Genomic DNA, 17,353 nt, shown 5'->3' on the forward strand with positions numbered 1-17,353 from the left:
GATTTAAAATTAAATGACCTAATACTATAATAATAGTAATTTGTTTCAAATAGTTACTTTCCACACTCATATATTTAATATATTTAACATGTTTGTGTTTCATTTTGTCACACATACAGTGCATCTTGTAGGTTTTCACTGCACTTCACTTTTTCCACTTTTTTTTTTTAATGTTTCAGCCTTATTCCAAAATTGATTAAATTCATTTTTCCTTAAAATTACACACACAATATCCCATAATGAAATTTTTGTCCCATGCTGTGCATTAGAAGAGTAGTGATACAAAAAGGGTTTTTATTCAAAAAGTAAGAAATGAAAACAAAAAATTAGGATGTATGATGATCAAAAACAAGTTGATTTAGGAAAACCTGGAATACTGAATAATGGAATTAATTTATTGTAAAGTTATAGAAAATTAAAAACTCAGTCGGGTCACTTTAGACCAGGGATCTCAAACTCAAATTACCTGGGGGCCGCTGGAGGCAGTATCAAAATGACCAAAAAAAGACACAAAATTACAAAAAAAGACAAAATGACTGAAAAAACACTACATTACGTTAAAAAATTACGTTAAAAAGACACAAAATGACCAAAAAGACACAAAATGACAGAAAAAAAAAAATAAATTACTAAAAAGAGTCACAAAATTATTTAAAAAAGACACACAATTACCAAAAAAGAAACAAAATTATTAAAAAAGACAAAATTACCCAAAAAAGTAATAAAAGGGACCTTCCACACACAACACAGTAAAGTGTGTAAAAACTCACATTAAATTTTCATATCAAGGTGGGGGCCACAAAATATCGTGACGAGGGCCGCAATTGGCCCGCGGGCCGCGAGTTTGAGACCCATGCTTTAGACCCATGTTGTGCATCAAAGGGTTAAAGTAAAAGCACTGAATTCGTATTTTGTTGTAGAATTTATATAGAAAAAAAATCTTTTTTTCCAGTAAGACTGGTTTTAATCTGTATCTCTCTCCTCCCAGGCATGAACTCTCCGGGAGGCCGCGTCCTCTCTGAGGACCAGTTCAGCTGCTCCATCTGTCTGGAGGTGTTCGTGGAGCCCGTCTCCACTCCCTGCGGCCACAGCTTCTGCAAGGCCTGCCTGCAGGGCTACTGGAACCACAGCAAGAAGTTCCTCTGCCCCATGTGCAAGAAGAGCTACTCCAAAAAACCCGAGATGAGCGTCAACAGGGTCCTGGCCGAGATCTCGTCCCAGTTCCAGGGGCTGATGCAGGCCGGAGGAGCTGCGGCGGTGGACGGGGGGACCGGGGGGGGCTCCTCTCGGGGATCCACGCTCAACCTGAGCTCAGATACGGGCCGCGGGAGCTCCCCTGGCACCGACAACGGGGAGTTCGCCCGGGCCGGGGAGGTCCCCTGTGACGCCTGCATCGGGAGGAAGGTGAAGGCGCTCAAGTCCTGTGTGAACTGTCAAGGATCCTTCTGTGAGACTCACCTCAGGCACCATAAAAAGGTACAGCGTCGGTCTTCTTTGGGAATATTACATTCAAAAAATATTTGTCTTTTTTTCTTAGTAATGCCTTTTTGTTTTTGTTTTTTCTCTTTATGACCTCACTCGAGGGCCAAAGTAACAACAGTGGCCTTTAAACCTGCAGTGAGACTGTAGTCAGTGGTTCACCTCAAAAAGTTTTCATTTAATATCACAGACAAACAAAATGATTGAAAAACCATCACAAAAAGAATAAATTAATAAAAATAGATGCAAATAAATCAAGATTCAAAATTAGTCACAAAAAGCTGTAAAATGAGCAAATAAATAAAAAAAGCTGTGAAATGACTTTAAAAATGCAAATAAATCAGAAAAAATATGTTAAATTATAAGATATGAATGCAAATACATTAAAAAAGCTGTGAAATGACTTAAAATATATGCAAATAAATCACAAAAAGATGTAAAATGACTAAAATAGATGCAAATAAGTTAGAAAAAAAAGTGAAATGACTACAAATAGATGCAAATAAATTACAAAAAGCTGTGAAATAACTAAAATAGATGTAAATAAATCACAAAAATCTGTGAAATGACTGAAATAGATGCAAATAAGTCAGAAAAAAAGAAGTTAGATGATGAAAATAGACATAAATAAAACCTTAAAGACGATAGATGCAAATAAATCACAAAAGCTGTGTAATGACAAAAATAAATGTAAATAAATCACAAAAAGCTGTGAAATTAATAAAATAGATGCAAATAAGTCAGAAAAAAAGATGTCTTATGACTAATCGATCTAAATAAATCTAAATAAATCCCAAAAGCTGTAAAATAATAATAAATTCATTAAAATCAATCACAAAAACATATAACATTACTTAGATAGATGCAAATAAATCACAAAAGCTGTGAAATGACTAAAAAAACGTCATTGGAAACGTCTTGTCCAGGATTTGCACTGACAGGCTACGGTCAAGGATCATAATGTGACGGGAAAATTAGTTGTTTTATGCACATGGACTACTTGCACCGTGTTGATGGTAATGGAGTGCTCCTGTCCACAGAAGGCTTAAAACATTTAAATAGAAAGAAGAAAATACATTCACAAATCACAGAAGTTTGCAAAGAAAAACAAATGCAAAATTATTTCAAATAGACTAGGGATTAAAAAAAACGACAGAGATGCAAAACAACCACAAAACAATTAGAAAGACATGCAAAACCACTAAGAACAGAGGCAAAATGACTCAAATCTGATGCACAACCATTAAAATAAAAGGCGAAAAATGCATGCAAGATAATCCCAAAGTTTAAATTTGACCAAAAATGATGCAAAATCCCTAAAGGAATCCCTAAATTGACTAAAAGCAAACTATTTTAAACTCATTGTAATCCTGTCTCACAAGTCTGAAGCAGCTGAGATTTGATTTATAAATGTTACATTTTTTTTATTACATTGTGTTATAATACAATACATATAAAATATAAATGATAATAATTGTATTACATTTTTAAATTATTTTATTTTGCATTTCATTCATTTTTGTGCTGTTTGAGTTTAGAATAATGAACTGAAATGGTTGTTTGAACATTTAATGTTAAATGTTACAGTGATACTGTGTTTTTAGTGTTATCATTTAAACTTAAATTATGATAAGTTGTTATTTCTATTCATTCATTTTTAATTCATGTCTTATTTCTGTTTATTTTTCTTATTTATTTTATTTCTATTTCATATTTCTATTTCTCTGTTTCAATTTCATATGTATTTCAATTTTTATTTCTGTTTATTTATTTATTTTGTCCTTTGTGACTCATGTAAAGCGTTCTTGGGTTTTTTGAAAGGCTTCATATAAATAAATTAAAATATTAAATTAAATTATTAAACACCAAATACGACTGAAAATTTCAGAATTTAGAAAACGATCATCCCAGTTTAAATTAGAGAATTAATTAGAAAATCGATACAGCATAGTATCGTGATATTTTGCGCATTAATATTATTATTATTATTATTATTATTATTATTATTATAGGAATATACTGGAGATACTGGTATCATACGAAACTAAAAGATCAAGGGAAACTATCCTGTGTGTCAGGATATCGCTGCAAAGTTCAGCTTTTTTTATGTTTCATTCAAAAAAAATTGACAGCAGTGAAAGTTGAGGAAAGTTTGATAAAATGCTGCAGTTGTTGTCATCCAAACATGTTTGATATCAGTTCAGTTCAGTTTGACTGAATACTTTGTTGGTCAGTCTGTGGGTTTGACTCTCATTGTGGAGAAATAAAAAGACTGAAGTGAGATGAATAGACTGAGAATTTTCTTTTAAATGACAAAACAATTCTTGATTGAATTTAAATTTTTTGGGACACAAACTGCAGTTAAACAGTTAAATCGCAATATATTGTATCGCAATACTCATATCGCAAAATGCTTAAATTGCAATAATATCGTATCGTGACTCAAGTATCGAGATAAAATCGTATCGTGGGGCCTCTGCTGATTCACACCTCTAGTTGTTACACTACTTTCAAGCAGCAACTTATTGGCCTGAAACTAATGCAATAAATCTGCATTATTTCAAATGGCCAGCAGGGGGCGACTCCACTGGTTACCAACAGAAGTTCCTGACACTAATGCTGCAATCATGAGTCAATTATTTTGTCAGTGTCAAGAATGGGTATCGCAATACTCAACATATCGCAAAATGCTTAAAATCGCAATAATATCGTATTGTGACTCAAGTATCGGGATAAAATCGTATCCTGGGTGATTCCCACCTCTAGTTTAAATAACCAGCGACTGAAAGCCAAAGTACTGATGTTTAAGATTCCTGTTCAGTGGGTAGATTTTATTCCTTGTCTAACGGCTCTCTTCCCTCCCAGGTGAAGTCTCTGATATCTCACCGTCTGATCGAGCCCACTTTCCACCTGGAGGAGAAGATCTGCAAGAAACACGAGCGTCTCCTGGAGGTCTACTGCCGCACCGACCACACCTGCATCTGCACGGCGTGCGCCGAGGCCTCGCACAAGTCTCACGACATCGTCTCCACCGACCACGAGTGGAAGAAGAAGATGGTGAGCTGAGAGGCCCGTCCCTGGGTCGGCACTAAGAGCTGTGTTAAGATCTGTTCCACTGAGCCTCAGCCCTTTGTTATTGTCTCCTGCAGAGTAATCTGGGTAAGAAGAGGTCGGAGCTCAAACATTTGATCAAGGAGAGAGCCAAGAAACTGGAGGAGATCAAACAATCCATCAAGGTCATCAAGGTGAGTCTGCTGAGGGCCGAGAGGAGACAGAAACCAGATCTCACCTGGGACGCCTTGTTGTTATTAGAGATAAGTGAACAAATCATGGCAGGCTGGACAGTTTTGGTGTCAAATTTCAACTCTTTAAAGTATAAGACCCGTGGGAGTTACACGTTTTTTGTGAAGATAACTAAACACTGTAAAAATAAATAGTAAAAAAGACGGTAAAAGTCAAAACACACAAAGAACAGAAAACAGCCACAACTTATTTTACAGACAGTTTCTAGCCTACATTAAATATCAGTATTTTTTAAGATATACATCTGGGTTTTTTTCCGTTTGGCGACTTTTGCTGCCACACTTTATAACTCTTTTTATTTCACTTTTTTTAAAAAATACATTTTTTTAAAGTTCAATTTAACATTTTTTGTAAGTAAACAGAATGCTTCCATAAATTTGCCTACAGCAATATGATGTGTATTTTTTGGGGGTACTTTTTACACAAAATTCACTTTAATTTAACATTCAAGACCATTAAGTATCTTAATAATACTGTAAAAAAAAATCTTTAAAAAATTACAGATTTCAACTTTTATTTTACGGCTAATATTTGTAATAAAAGTAATTTACCTGTTCTATGGCATTCGCAGTTAATGTAGAAAAAACAAGAAAAATCCAGTAAAATAATATAGTAAATCTCTGGAAATGTTTTTTTCCCAGTGCACAGTAGCTCCCATTACATTAAATCCACATATAGAATTGTATAAAAACATTAAAATAAAGAAATGTACAAATAAATAAATGATATCCTAAAAGATTTATGGATTAAATGTGTAACGACAAACTGTCAAACAAAGAGGAACAGCTTGCATCTGGCTTTTAATTTCAAAATAAAAGATAATTATTACATTTGAAGGTAAAAGATCGAACCTGATGACTGTTTTTTCTATAAATCTCTCAGAAACTTATATCTAAATTGTTTGGTGAAGTTTAATTTTTGTTAAATTAAAGACGTGTCACAGTTCACAATATGAAACATTATATGTTGATTTTATTATTTACATTATTTACATTATTATTTATTATTTACATTAAGTCCATTCTATAATACGTGTGTTATAAAAACACTTCTAGTCTTTTTCTAGTAATTTTTATATTGATTTTAACAGCAACTTTGCACGGCCGATATTCCACTATATCTATATATTTGTGCACAAAAGTACAGTACACCTGAACAAAATCTCAACAGCGGAAGATTAACACACATCAGAGAAAAAGATAACAGATGAAAGGAGTCTAGATGTTGTGTAAGAGCGATTGATAACCCTGATAGCAGAGTACTTTGTGCCGTTCTAAACATGCAAGTCGCATGTTTTGTCTGTTGATCGTGGCCGTATGCTGCTGTACTTTCATTCATGTGCATTACTGAATGTTAAATATTTGCCCAGGCGTCTCTAATGTAGCAGGGTAAAGCTTTATTTGCACTTCAAGCAGCGCTCTGATCCAGGCGAGCACACAGAAAAACGTGAGCAGGCTGTTACCAAAAGGCTGATAGTCACAGACCAAGCTGTAGATTTAACTAGTAAACCTGCAACACGTTTCATCCAACATGATCTCACAGAAATCCGTGAAATAGCCACGGATTTCGCTTAACTCAAAATCCGTGGAATAGCCACGGATTCGCTCAAATTTCCGTGAAACTGAAACGGATTTGGCTACAATGCAAGTTAATGACATAGTCATATCCCGTGGCTATTCCAACATACAAAGTGATGATGTACATTCACTGAGTAAATAATTAGAAAATAAAACATATATTTATGATCAAAATCCATTTTTATGCAGAAACTAAGTCAAAATATAGATTTTTCACTAAAAATGAGAGAACTGTCCGCCATGGTTTTTGTTCTGACCGCTGGGACCTTGAAAGTCACGTGACTTGGAACAAACCAATATCCACGGGATATGACTGTCATTAACTTGCATTGTAGCGAAATCCGTGTCAGTTTCACAGAAATTTGAGCGATTCCGTGGCTATTCCACGGAGTTTGAGTTAAGCGAAATCCGTGGCTATTTCACGGATTTCTGTGAGACCAGGTTGGTTTCACCAGGACGTCGGCCACCACGTCTCTCTTGTTCTGTGTAGTGAACGCAGCTTGTTTTTGTCTCACGTACAGTCTCAGATCCATGTCTGAGGCCGTCCAACCGGTAGGACCAGGATACACATTTACTTTTCCCACACCCTGTTTTCAGCCTCATGACATCAACACTTACCTCAAGAGTAAGAGAGTTTTAAAAAGAGGGATTAAACTGCTTTCAAAATTAATCTATGATGATTTATGTTATTTCTTTTTCATTATTTCAATTTTTTTATCTCTTTTATTACTTTATTTCTCATTTATATTTATTTCTTTTTCATTTATGTCTCATTTCTTTATTTCTAAAAAAGACGGTAAAAGTCAAAACGCACAAAGAACAGAAAACAGCCATAACTTATTTTACAGATAGTTTCTAGCCTACATTAAATATCAGTATTTTTAAAATATACATCTGTTTTTTTTTTCGTTTGGCGACTTTTGCTGCCACACTTTTTACCTTGTTTTTACCTGGTTTACTTTTTAAAGTTCAATTTAAAAAAAATTTGTAAGTAAACAGAACGCTTCCTTAAATTTGCATACAGCAATATGATGTGTATTTTTTGGGGTGTTTTTACATAAAATTCACTGTAATTTAACATTCAAGACCATTAAGTATCTTAATAATACTGTAAAAAAATATATTGTATTTATTTTCTTTCTATTTCTCTGTTTCAATTTCATATTTATTTCATTTTTTATTTATATTTCTTTTATGTCTTTATTTCTATTTCTTTATTAATTTTGTCCTTTGTGACTCATGTAAAGCGTCCTTGGGTATTTTGAAAGGCGCTACATAAATTCAAGATGTTATTATTAAACAGAGCAATAGAGTAAGTATTAGAGTAAGAGAGTTTAAAAAAAGGAGGATTTAAACTGCTTTTGTTCATATAAATGCAAGGAATTTAAAAACGATAGTTCCATAACAGTCATTTTTTTAAGGTTCAGTGCTGCTCTTGTTTCTTGGCATGCTGACATATTCATCTGCTTTTTTTTAAAAATACAATGAGAATTAAGTTACCATATCAGGATGTCAGTGTGTGTGTGTGTTTACTGTACAAACACACATGTGCATGCTACTGATTTGGACTTGGAGATGAAGCTGAAAACATGACGTTTTTACAAGCTTTAAACACTGTGTAGTTTTCTTTATTGGAGAATAAAAACATAACAGACGATTGGAGACTAATATAGAAACCTGTGTAGGTTAATGAAACGAAACTTTTGGTGTTTTTCCCACTTGGCATGAAAAAGACGTAACCGGTTGGTCCAGTTTTACAGGCAGTAGACAGCAGACGCATTAAAGAGCTGTGATTACTAAAAACGGCGGCATTTCACACGTTTGTTAGACTCTAATTAGTTCTAATGTTTTATTTTCAGCCTAACCCTGGCAGCCACAGATATGGAAACAATGTAGCTGTTTTAAGGCGAGGCTAGTCTATTTGTATCACACCCTCGACAGCATGGCATTCAAAGTTGTGTATACATAATAAGACATAAAATAATTAGGAGATATATAAACACACCGAAATATTATTTAAAGTGGTATCAGCTTAATAATGGGAAACAACAAATAGAAATGTTAGAATAAAGTCGAAAATTGTAAGACAAGGTAAGATTGAGTATTTCCCTAGTAAGTTCATTCAGGAAAAGTGTGGAACTGATTTCGACTTTAAATAATAATTACAAAATCAAAGCAAATTATGCTTTTCTCAATCCTACGTTTCCCATAATGCAACTAATAGATTATTTTCTTTAAATCCTCTTTGCCTGATAAATATGGAAGAAGGAATCTGCCAAAAATCTACTCGACTAAATTAAAAAAGTAGATAAAAAAGTGACTTGATAAGTGAACTAATATATCAATATATTTGCCAAAAATAATATTAAAAACAAATGCCAAAATTAATTAATTGATAAAATGTGACATGAATTGATATACCTGCCCTAAATATTTTGTATACCTTTGTATTAACTCCCCTATTTATTGACTATTATATTTTCTTTCTTTCTTTATCGATTTATGTTAATTTTATTTTTCAGTTTTATTCAAAATTCTTTTAAATGTATTTTTCATTTTTTTTTATTTATTTAACAATGTATTTATTTACTTTTGATTTTAGCAGCTTCCATTCTTCATAGACATCAGGATTTTTTTCTCAGACTGTTATAAAGCTTCTTCAGAGCCACAGAAGGCATTATTGACTTGATTTTTACTTGAATTTGAACTTGACTAACGGCGGTTCTGAACATTCCTCTAAACTATGTCCACTCCGTTGCAGGCCAGCTCTCAGAGGGAGCTGGAGGAGAGCTGGCAGGTGTTCGCGGAGCTGCAGCGCATGGTGGAGCAGAGTCAGGCGGAGCTGGTGGAGCTGATCGCCACGAGGCAACGCGAGGCTGAGCGTCACGCTCAGGAACTGGCCAGAGGTTTGGAGAACGAACTGAGCCAACTGAGGAGGAGGAGCAACGAGCTGGAGGCCTACGCACAGACACAGGACAAAGTTGTCTTCCTGCAGGTAGCACAGACTTTAAAATGACATAAAGTACTCGGTACAGACTCGGAACAACATGACTAACATAACATTATGTTGAGGCTATAAGTCTGTTGGAAACACCTGCATCTTGTACAGGATTCACACTGACAGGCTACAGTCTAGGGTCACAATTTGATGGACAATAAACACCTGTATGTATCTTCTAACATACATTACATAGGATTAACACAGAGCATACAGTCTAGGATCACGACCTAAAGAACAATATCAAAACCTGTAGACTTCTTCTATTATACATCATACGGGATTTACAATGACAGGCTACAGCCCAGGACCATGACCTAAAGAGCAATTTCAACACCTGTACATATTTTCTAACATACAGGATTTACGTCACAATAAGATTAAGATATTCCCAAATTTGTAATCCACAGAGTGGGCAGTGATAGTGACTAGCCACGCCCTAAAACCTCCCCTGCTTTATAGTTATTGTTACTCTAAATAGGATCATAATTTAGTAAATGAACAACATGCTGTATTGAAGAAGACTTGAAACAAGCGATTTAGACCATAAAGTCATTAAGAAAATGTTTCCCGAGATAATAAATCAACTGAGAAGTATGGTCGATTTCTCATAGATTCTATACAATCTAATTTCTTTGTTTACAACCAGTCACCCCCTGCTGGCCATTGGAAGGAATGCAGGTTAAAGGGTACGTGGCTTCACTTGTAGGTTGCAGCTTATTTGTTGCTTGCTTTTCTGAAGCTTTTGGTGCAGCTCATCCATTTCTGCTCCATTACTATTAATGATCAGTATTTGAAATCAAGACCAGACTCCAACTGCAATTTTTAAAAATGCATGCCGGCATATTAAGTATCACTTCATTAGTCATTTTTCCAGAGTGTAGCCTACATACACAAACACTTAATATGCATTTAGGACAGCAAGGGAGCCAATTAGTTAAAATGATAGACATAGCTGCAGCTGCTGATGCTCCAATTTCAATAAAAGATGTCCACCTCAACAGACTTTATATTGTTATTAATAATCTTACCAAGCAGCCTGGAGGAATATATATAATCTTTAACATATCTCTTATTATTGTCAGTATCTATTCAAATAAAATCCACACAGCCAATTATCCAGCAGAGCTCCGTGGCTGCACCAGCTGCAGTTGATAGGAGATTTGTAACACAACATCAAAAGCCTCCATGAACAGAGCCAGCTGTTGTGGAAGTTCCCCCTTGTGCATTTACCCTGGACTGTTTATGTAGATAAAATGTTGATTTTTCTTTCATGAAAGACGTCTTTGAAGTTTTTTTTCTAGATAGTATGGGGAGAAGCAAAGGCGTGCAGCCACAGGAGTGTATCTGGAAGTCTTTTGATGCTTTTATAGAGATAAATCTGCATACTGTCAATCTTTCTTTCACCCAGTGGCGGACAGAGATTATCCAAACACACATACCGTTTGGTAGCCACGAGCTAACATTAGCTAACAATAAAAGTTGTTTTAACCCTCTGGAGTCTCCAAAAGCACTAAAGCATGACTTCTTCATGACATCCAGACTAGAAAACGAAGCAGCGTGGAGCCCTACTGTAAATTTACCTCTAAAGTTCTGGCTGTAAACTCCATGAGGCCAGTTTCAGTTTGATGATCATATACCAAGTAAAACTGGAGACAAGCTCAAATATATTTAGTATCAAATGATAGAACTGGATGTAACCCTCTTATATGTTATATTTGCAACCTTTGTTCACATTTGAAACATTTCAAATTCTTTATTGAGCAAGATAGTGTTTTGAAAATAAAAAAAGATTCAAAATCACATTTTATGTTGGACTAAAGGACTAAAAAAAAAAATTTGACCAAATAGACAAAAAATGACTAAAAAAGACAAAATGACCAAAAAGACAAAACACAAAAAGACACAAAAAAAAGGACACGAAATGAGAAGACAAAATGACCAAAAAAAAGACACAAAAAGACACAAAATGACCAAAAAAGACACAAAAAGACTTGAAAAGGATTCAAAAATCGACAAAATAGCCCAAGACTCCATAGAGTTAATCACAAAAAGCTACTATTGCTTCCTGTCGTTTAACACATGCAGCTTTCAAAATTATAGCACAGTGTGTTAAAATATAAACATAAAACAACCCTCATTCTCCTTTAAATAATTCTGAAAAATATGCAATGATCAAGATCAGTGTATATGACGGGATAGGGGCATCAGATTGTTTTAGAGGCCACCAAATTTGGGCTTTTATGGGAAAAAAATTCTCCGGAGGGACATGCCCCCAGACCCCCGTAGCACTGGCACAGACACTGGCTGGCTAGTGGAAAGCATGTTAACAGCAGTTAAAATTGACACAGTAGGATATCAATAAATATTCTATGATACGGTATCACCCAATTGTGAAAAATGTTATGTGAGGTGTTTGCTTTCATTTAGCTCTCAAGGTGCACAAGATTAATGCATTTTACTTTAAAAAATGTACAAATTTGTACGCATGTACAGACTGGAAGAATATGTTAATAGACCAAATCTCGATGGAAAACATGTCAGCATCAATTAATCACAATATACCCTGATTCAACAAAACTTGGTCTACATTTATTCAAAAATTCACCTCTACAAATGCCTGATCCCAATTCCACAGAACTTTGCAACACATCTCTTTTTTCCCCCCTGAAATATCCACACATATATACAAACACTTACAAATACAAAGTACACACACACACTCACACACACACACACACACACACACACACACACATACACATCTATAGCATTTACATAAAATTCCCCCATCTGTCTGTCTGTCTGTCTGTCTGCTTATTTCCTTATCAGCATACATGTACGGCCACTCAATAACCCTCCTCCTACTTCTGATTAACTATCAGAAATCAATGTTAACAACAACTGGTGTTGTAAATATCTACTCTTTATTTTTTTGATTATTTACCTTATTTTCTGTTTAAGTTGCTTGACCTCTTTTTGTTCTCTTAATAAAAATAAAGTTGTCCTAGGGCACCCCCCTAGATGGTCCGGTTTAATGGTTTTAATTGTCAGTACCATATCAATAATTACTTTGATCTGGATCTCCTTTTAGCTTAATGCTAATCTAAATCAAGGATGAGGACTATTTTATCAAACATGATGCATCACAGCTTTTTGCACACTGGTGGGGCTCCATGTTGTGCAGAATGTGCCTTTTATATTTTTATATTTTTCGCCCCCTGCCCTTCAAACAGTCTGAGTCCACCACTCCTCACACCATAACGCTGTAAACCATCATATTTAGTGTGTTCTCTTCACTGCAAAGACATTACTTCCCCTGAGGGATAATTGCACTTTAATTGCTCTCATTTCCTACCGTGCATGACCTTTTTTCTCTTCTGTTTCCTGTAGCACCTGTCCACACTGTCCCCCCCTCCCGAGCCCACCGATTGGTCGGCTGTCAGCATCAACACCGACCTCTACCTGGGAACCATCCGCTCCTCCGTCAGCAGCCTCATGGACAAGTTCCAGGAGGAGCTCAAGAGACTGTACGGGAAAGGTGAGCACAGGAATTCCCACTCTGTTACCATAACATTCATTTGTAAAAGGTTATCTATTATTATGACATCACATTTTTTATTCACTGTGTCAACAAAGAAAATCAACAGGAATTTATCATCATAGTGATTTAATTTAATTTAACATTTTTTGGGGAAAATCTGCTTTCATGTAATTTATGTGATTTTTTTTATACATATATTGAGGGAAATCAGGTTGCAGCATGCAATCTACTTTACCTCAACTTCACTCAAAAAGTTGACTTTATTCCCGTCATTTTGACTTTTTTCTCAACATTGTATTTCGACTTTATTCTGGGCATTTCAACTTTTTTCTTATTATTTCAACTTTTCTCTAGAAGTGCATATTTAATTTATTTCCTCCTCTCTTTATTTTTTTTCTCCTACCTTGCCCTTGAAATTTGGAATTTGCAAGTATTTCAGTGCCCTGCTAAGGGTAAAATAAATGGGTAATGCTTTATATTAAGGTCCTTGTAATAACCATTAATTAACAAGTAATAAGGCCCTTGTAAGTCCTTACAAGATGCTTATTAACATTATTGTGTGTTTATAAGCTTATATAAGTGTTAATAATGGCATTATAATACAGCTAATAGCAGGCTATAAGAAAGTTATAAGCACTAATAAGAAACTTGTAAACAGTTTGCAAATGCTTAAGAACATTAATAAAAGCCTCATGAGTATCATATAATTGTTCATAATAGCATTACAAACACCCATGACCCACCCATTATGTCTTTGCCATGCCTTTATTAATTATTTTGTTTGCTTATTGATATTAAAATATACTTTATTGCTCATCTATTATAAGTTAACTATAAGTTAACTATGCTTTTTGCAACTACCGGATCTAAAGCGAGAACAATGGCTTATTACTTGTTAATTAACGGTTATTAAGGACCTTATTATAAAGCGTTACCAATAAAGGATCTGTAAAATAACTTACGGTACTCTTTTGGTGCTATTTGCTGCAAAGTTACAGTAAAACCAATCCTTGTCTGACACCAAACACACTTCCTGTGCAAAATCCAGAACATATATGTAGGCCACTGTACGAGCACTTTGAAATAGAAATGTGACTCATCATTGCACCAGACCCCCCCCCGGCCCCCTCGACCCCCCCGGCCCCCACCACACTCACACGTTCACACATACAAGCTGGTGGGACAGATGGAGATAGTGTTGACGCCACGGTTCACCCACTTGGACTCAGCGGAGAGCTGACTGACAGCAGCACATGCTCCGAGCATTTACAGCTCTGGATGAGATCGACATGTTTACCACCCACACGTGCCATCTGCTTTGACTTTGACTGTTTAGCTGAATGACTTGCTGACTCACTTCTCTTTTATTTCTCTCTTATGTCTCTCTCAGAGCTCCGGAAGGTGCAGAACTATTCAAGTGAGTAAGACTTTAAATTGTCAGCTTCGCTTCCTCTCACGCTTCCTTTCTTCGAGGCAGTCTTTGATTTTTACAAGACAAGTTTGTAACAATCTTGGTTAGTGCAGCTGAAAGTTAATGGTCAGTTCTTCACATTGTCCACCAGATGGCATCCCTTCTTCAAAACACAGACCAGCCCACACCTCACAATTTTGCAGAAATAATTATAGAATAATTGTGGGAATCATACAGTCTGGGTCCAAATCTTCAAATAAAAAGTACTGGAACTACACTGTAAAAGGAAAAAAACTGTATTTTTATTTGTTCAGAAATGTACTGTATTATTTTAACAATGTTTTTGTTGTGTTTCCCACATTAAGTGCAAAATGCCATAAAAAAAAAAAGCTATATTACTTTTATTGCAAATATTAAATATAAAATGGAAGTAGGAATCTGTAAATTTGATCTTTCCAACAATAGATATTATATTATTAAATTGTTTAATGGTTAATTGAATGTTAAATTACAGCAAATTCTATGTACAATTTTTTAAAATAAACCTTAAATGCAAAATTAAGGCAACTTTTAGTTTTCTTATCGTAAAATTTACACTTACTATCGTTTTAAAGTTGAAAAAGAAATGTATACAGATATTTACTGTATATTAGTTTTAGTATTTAATATTTTAAAAGAAATTACCTGTAAAATAACTTTTTTTGCCAGGCTTTTTATCATTTTTTAAGATGTTTATTTTTCTTACAGTATAGTTTATGGTCTTGAATGTAATAAAGTACAGGGAAATCTATGTAAAAGATAAAAAACTACACATATTTTAATGAAAAAGAAATCGTAAAAAAAATTAAAAATAATTAATACAGATATTTACTGTATATTATCTGTATTTCTGTATTCTAAAATAAATTATCTGTAAAATAACTTAAGGTTGTTTACAGTTATTTGGGGGTAGGCGTTTTGTCCTGCCAGACTTTTCACCATTTTTTGTTGTTTATTTTAGATTTTTTTATTTTTTACATTATTATTCAATTGCTTGTCAAAAATAAAATAAAAAGTACATTTCATATTGTTTTTTTTACTATTTTTGTAAGATTTTGATAAGATTTTTGTAAAAAAAAATTGTAAAATTTTTTAAACATTTTTTTTTTAAATATTGCACTATTTTTATACAAACATTTTTTTACCATTTCTTTTTGTTTTTTTTATGATTTTCCTACAATTAAAAAAATATGATTTCTTTGATTTTTTTTTATAATTATTTTTGATGATTTTTTAAATGGATGATTTTTTTAAATGATTTTTTTTAACGTTTCCTTTTTCTCAGCGTAGTCCTTATGCAAACAATGTCTTTTCACTGTTGTATCGAGCAGACATCTTCAGGCATAGAACACCTATGGTGAAAATCTGTCATTTTCTAATGATCTCATTTCCTGCTTTGATCGGTTCTGTCCAGGCGAGGTGATTTTGGACCCGGCCACGGCCCAGAAGCACCTGGTCGTGTCCGACGATGGCCGCCAGGTGAGATACGAAGAGCGTAAGACCTCCCACTCCGAGGGCCCCAAACGCTTCAGCCCCGCCCTCTTCGTCCTGGGCCGAGAGGGTCTCAACTCCGGGCGCCACTACTGGGAGGTGGACGTCACCCGCAAGACGGCCTGGACGCTGGGCGTGGCCAGCGCCTCGGCCCGCCGCAAGGGCGAGATCAAGCTGAGTCCGGAGGGGCGGTACTGGTGCCTGTGGCTGAAGAACATGGAGGTGAAGGCTCTGGCGGCGTCCCGCCTGCCTCTCCAGCTGCCGGCCCAGCCCAGTAAAGTGGGAGTCTTCCTGGATTACGAAGGAGGCCAGATCTCTTTCTACGACGTGAAGTCGCGTCTGCATCTCTACACCTTCGTCGACACGTTCAACGAGGCTCTGTACCCGATCTTCAGCCCCTGCCTCAGCCAGGAGGGGAAGAACTGCTCTCCTCTCGTTATCACTCCAGTTAAACAGACCTGAGGCCGACAGCCAATCAGAAGCCAGCGAGTCGGTCGGGTTTAGGTCAAGGAAAGTTTGGTGCAAGGTGCAAATACTTGGTCTTGTTTTTACTTCTCAGTGAACCAACTTTAAGACAGTTTTTCCAGTTTGCGAAGCACTTTATCAAACAGCTTTATCCCTCTATGGTACGCATTATGATGCCAGTTAGGAAAAAAATGGTTGGAGTGTTTTTATATATATTCTATGGTTTGTTGCCTGTTGCCATGTGTGGAAGTTATAAGCAAATAAGACATGCAAAGTTCACTATAATAGTAGACTATGGTAGACTATAGTAATAGCCTGAACTTTACTTTACTGCAACCAACATCAAATATATCTCAATATATCTATTAGCTCAGGGCAACAGTTGCATTTAACAAGTTTTCATTATTTAATTAGAAAATAAATCGCATGAAACTATCAAAAATGAAGGTTTACTCACCTATTAGTAGGAATGTATTTTTTTCCAGATGGAAAAGGACCAGGAAATTACGTTTTGAGAGCTGTTTGTGGCACAAAATGGCAAAGCTGTTTCCTTTGGGAAAAGTCTGCAAAAAAGTGTTTCAATATGGCCTCCTGGAGGTCATGTGACAAATTAAAGCATTGCTATTGGTTCATAATACTCTTCCCTCTTTTTTAAAGTAATGCAAAACTCAAAAAGATGCATTGTAGAAATTTGACAGGCAAAAATGGGTTTGTTGCCTGAGGGCAACACCATACCATAGAGGGATAATATAACTCTGAATGTATATATGAATATGCTCTGAATGTGGCTCAATACAGAGTCACTGCTACAACTAAAACCTGACCAGTATGGGATAAAAGATAGAGGGGACAAATTAACTGATGATGATATGCTATATGGTATGATATTTCGCAGAGGAATGAAAATAGACCTTTTTTTATGTAGATTTTGCACCAATATGACTTTGCAAAGGTTGAAAAAGAACTTTATTGAAGAATATTTAACACTATATTTTGTTATTAATACAATCTATTATATTGTCACTCAATTCTATAAATGCAATTTT

General features: G+C 35.2%; 1 protein-coding gene across 1 annotated transcript; it reads left to right on the forward strand.

Annotated features, from left to right (window-relative positions):
- The first annotated feature begins 805 nt into the window (after nt 1-805).
- btr12 (bloodthirsty-related gene family, member 12) lies at nt 806-17,353 on the forward strand. The gene is made up of 7 exons (XM_059354660.1): nt 806-1,476; nt 4,345-4,536; nt 4,629-4,724; nt 9,121-9,354; nt 12,751-12,898; nt 14,292-14,318; nt 15,766-17,353. The coding sequence occupies exons 1-7, from the start codon at nt 991-993 to the stop codon at nt 16,302-16,304; spliced, it is 1,722 nt and encodes a 573-aa protein (XP_059210643.1). The 5' UTR covers nt 806-990; the 3' UTR covers nt 16,305-17,353.

The sequence above is a fragment of the Centropristis striata genome, chromosome 17 (genome assembly GCF_030273125.1).
Source record: "Centropristis striata isolate RG_2023a ecotype Rhode Island chromosome 17, C.striata_1.0, whole genome shotgun sequence".
NCBI classification, from domain to species: domain Eukaryota; kingdom Metazoa; phylum Chordata; class Actinopteri; order Perciformes; family Serranidae; genus Centropristis; species Centropristis striata.

Coding starts and splice junctions, on each gene's coding strand:
- btr12 (XM_059354660.1), top strand. CDS start 991: ATGAACTCTCCGGGAGGCCGCGTCCTCTCTGAGGACCAGTTCAGCTGC. Junction 12,899..14,291: donor CAAGAGACTGTACGGGAAAG/GTGAGCACAGGA, acceptor TGTCTCTCTCAG/AGCTCCGGAAGGTGCAGAAC. Junction 14,319..15,765: donor GAAGGTGCAGAACTATTCAA/GTGAGTAAGACT, acceptor GGTTCTGTCCAG/GCGAGGTGATTTTGGACCCG.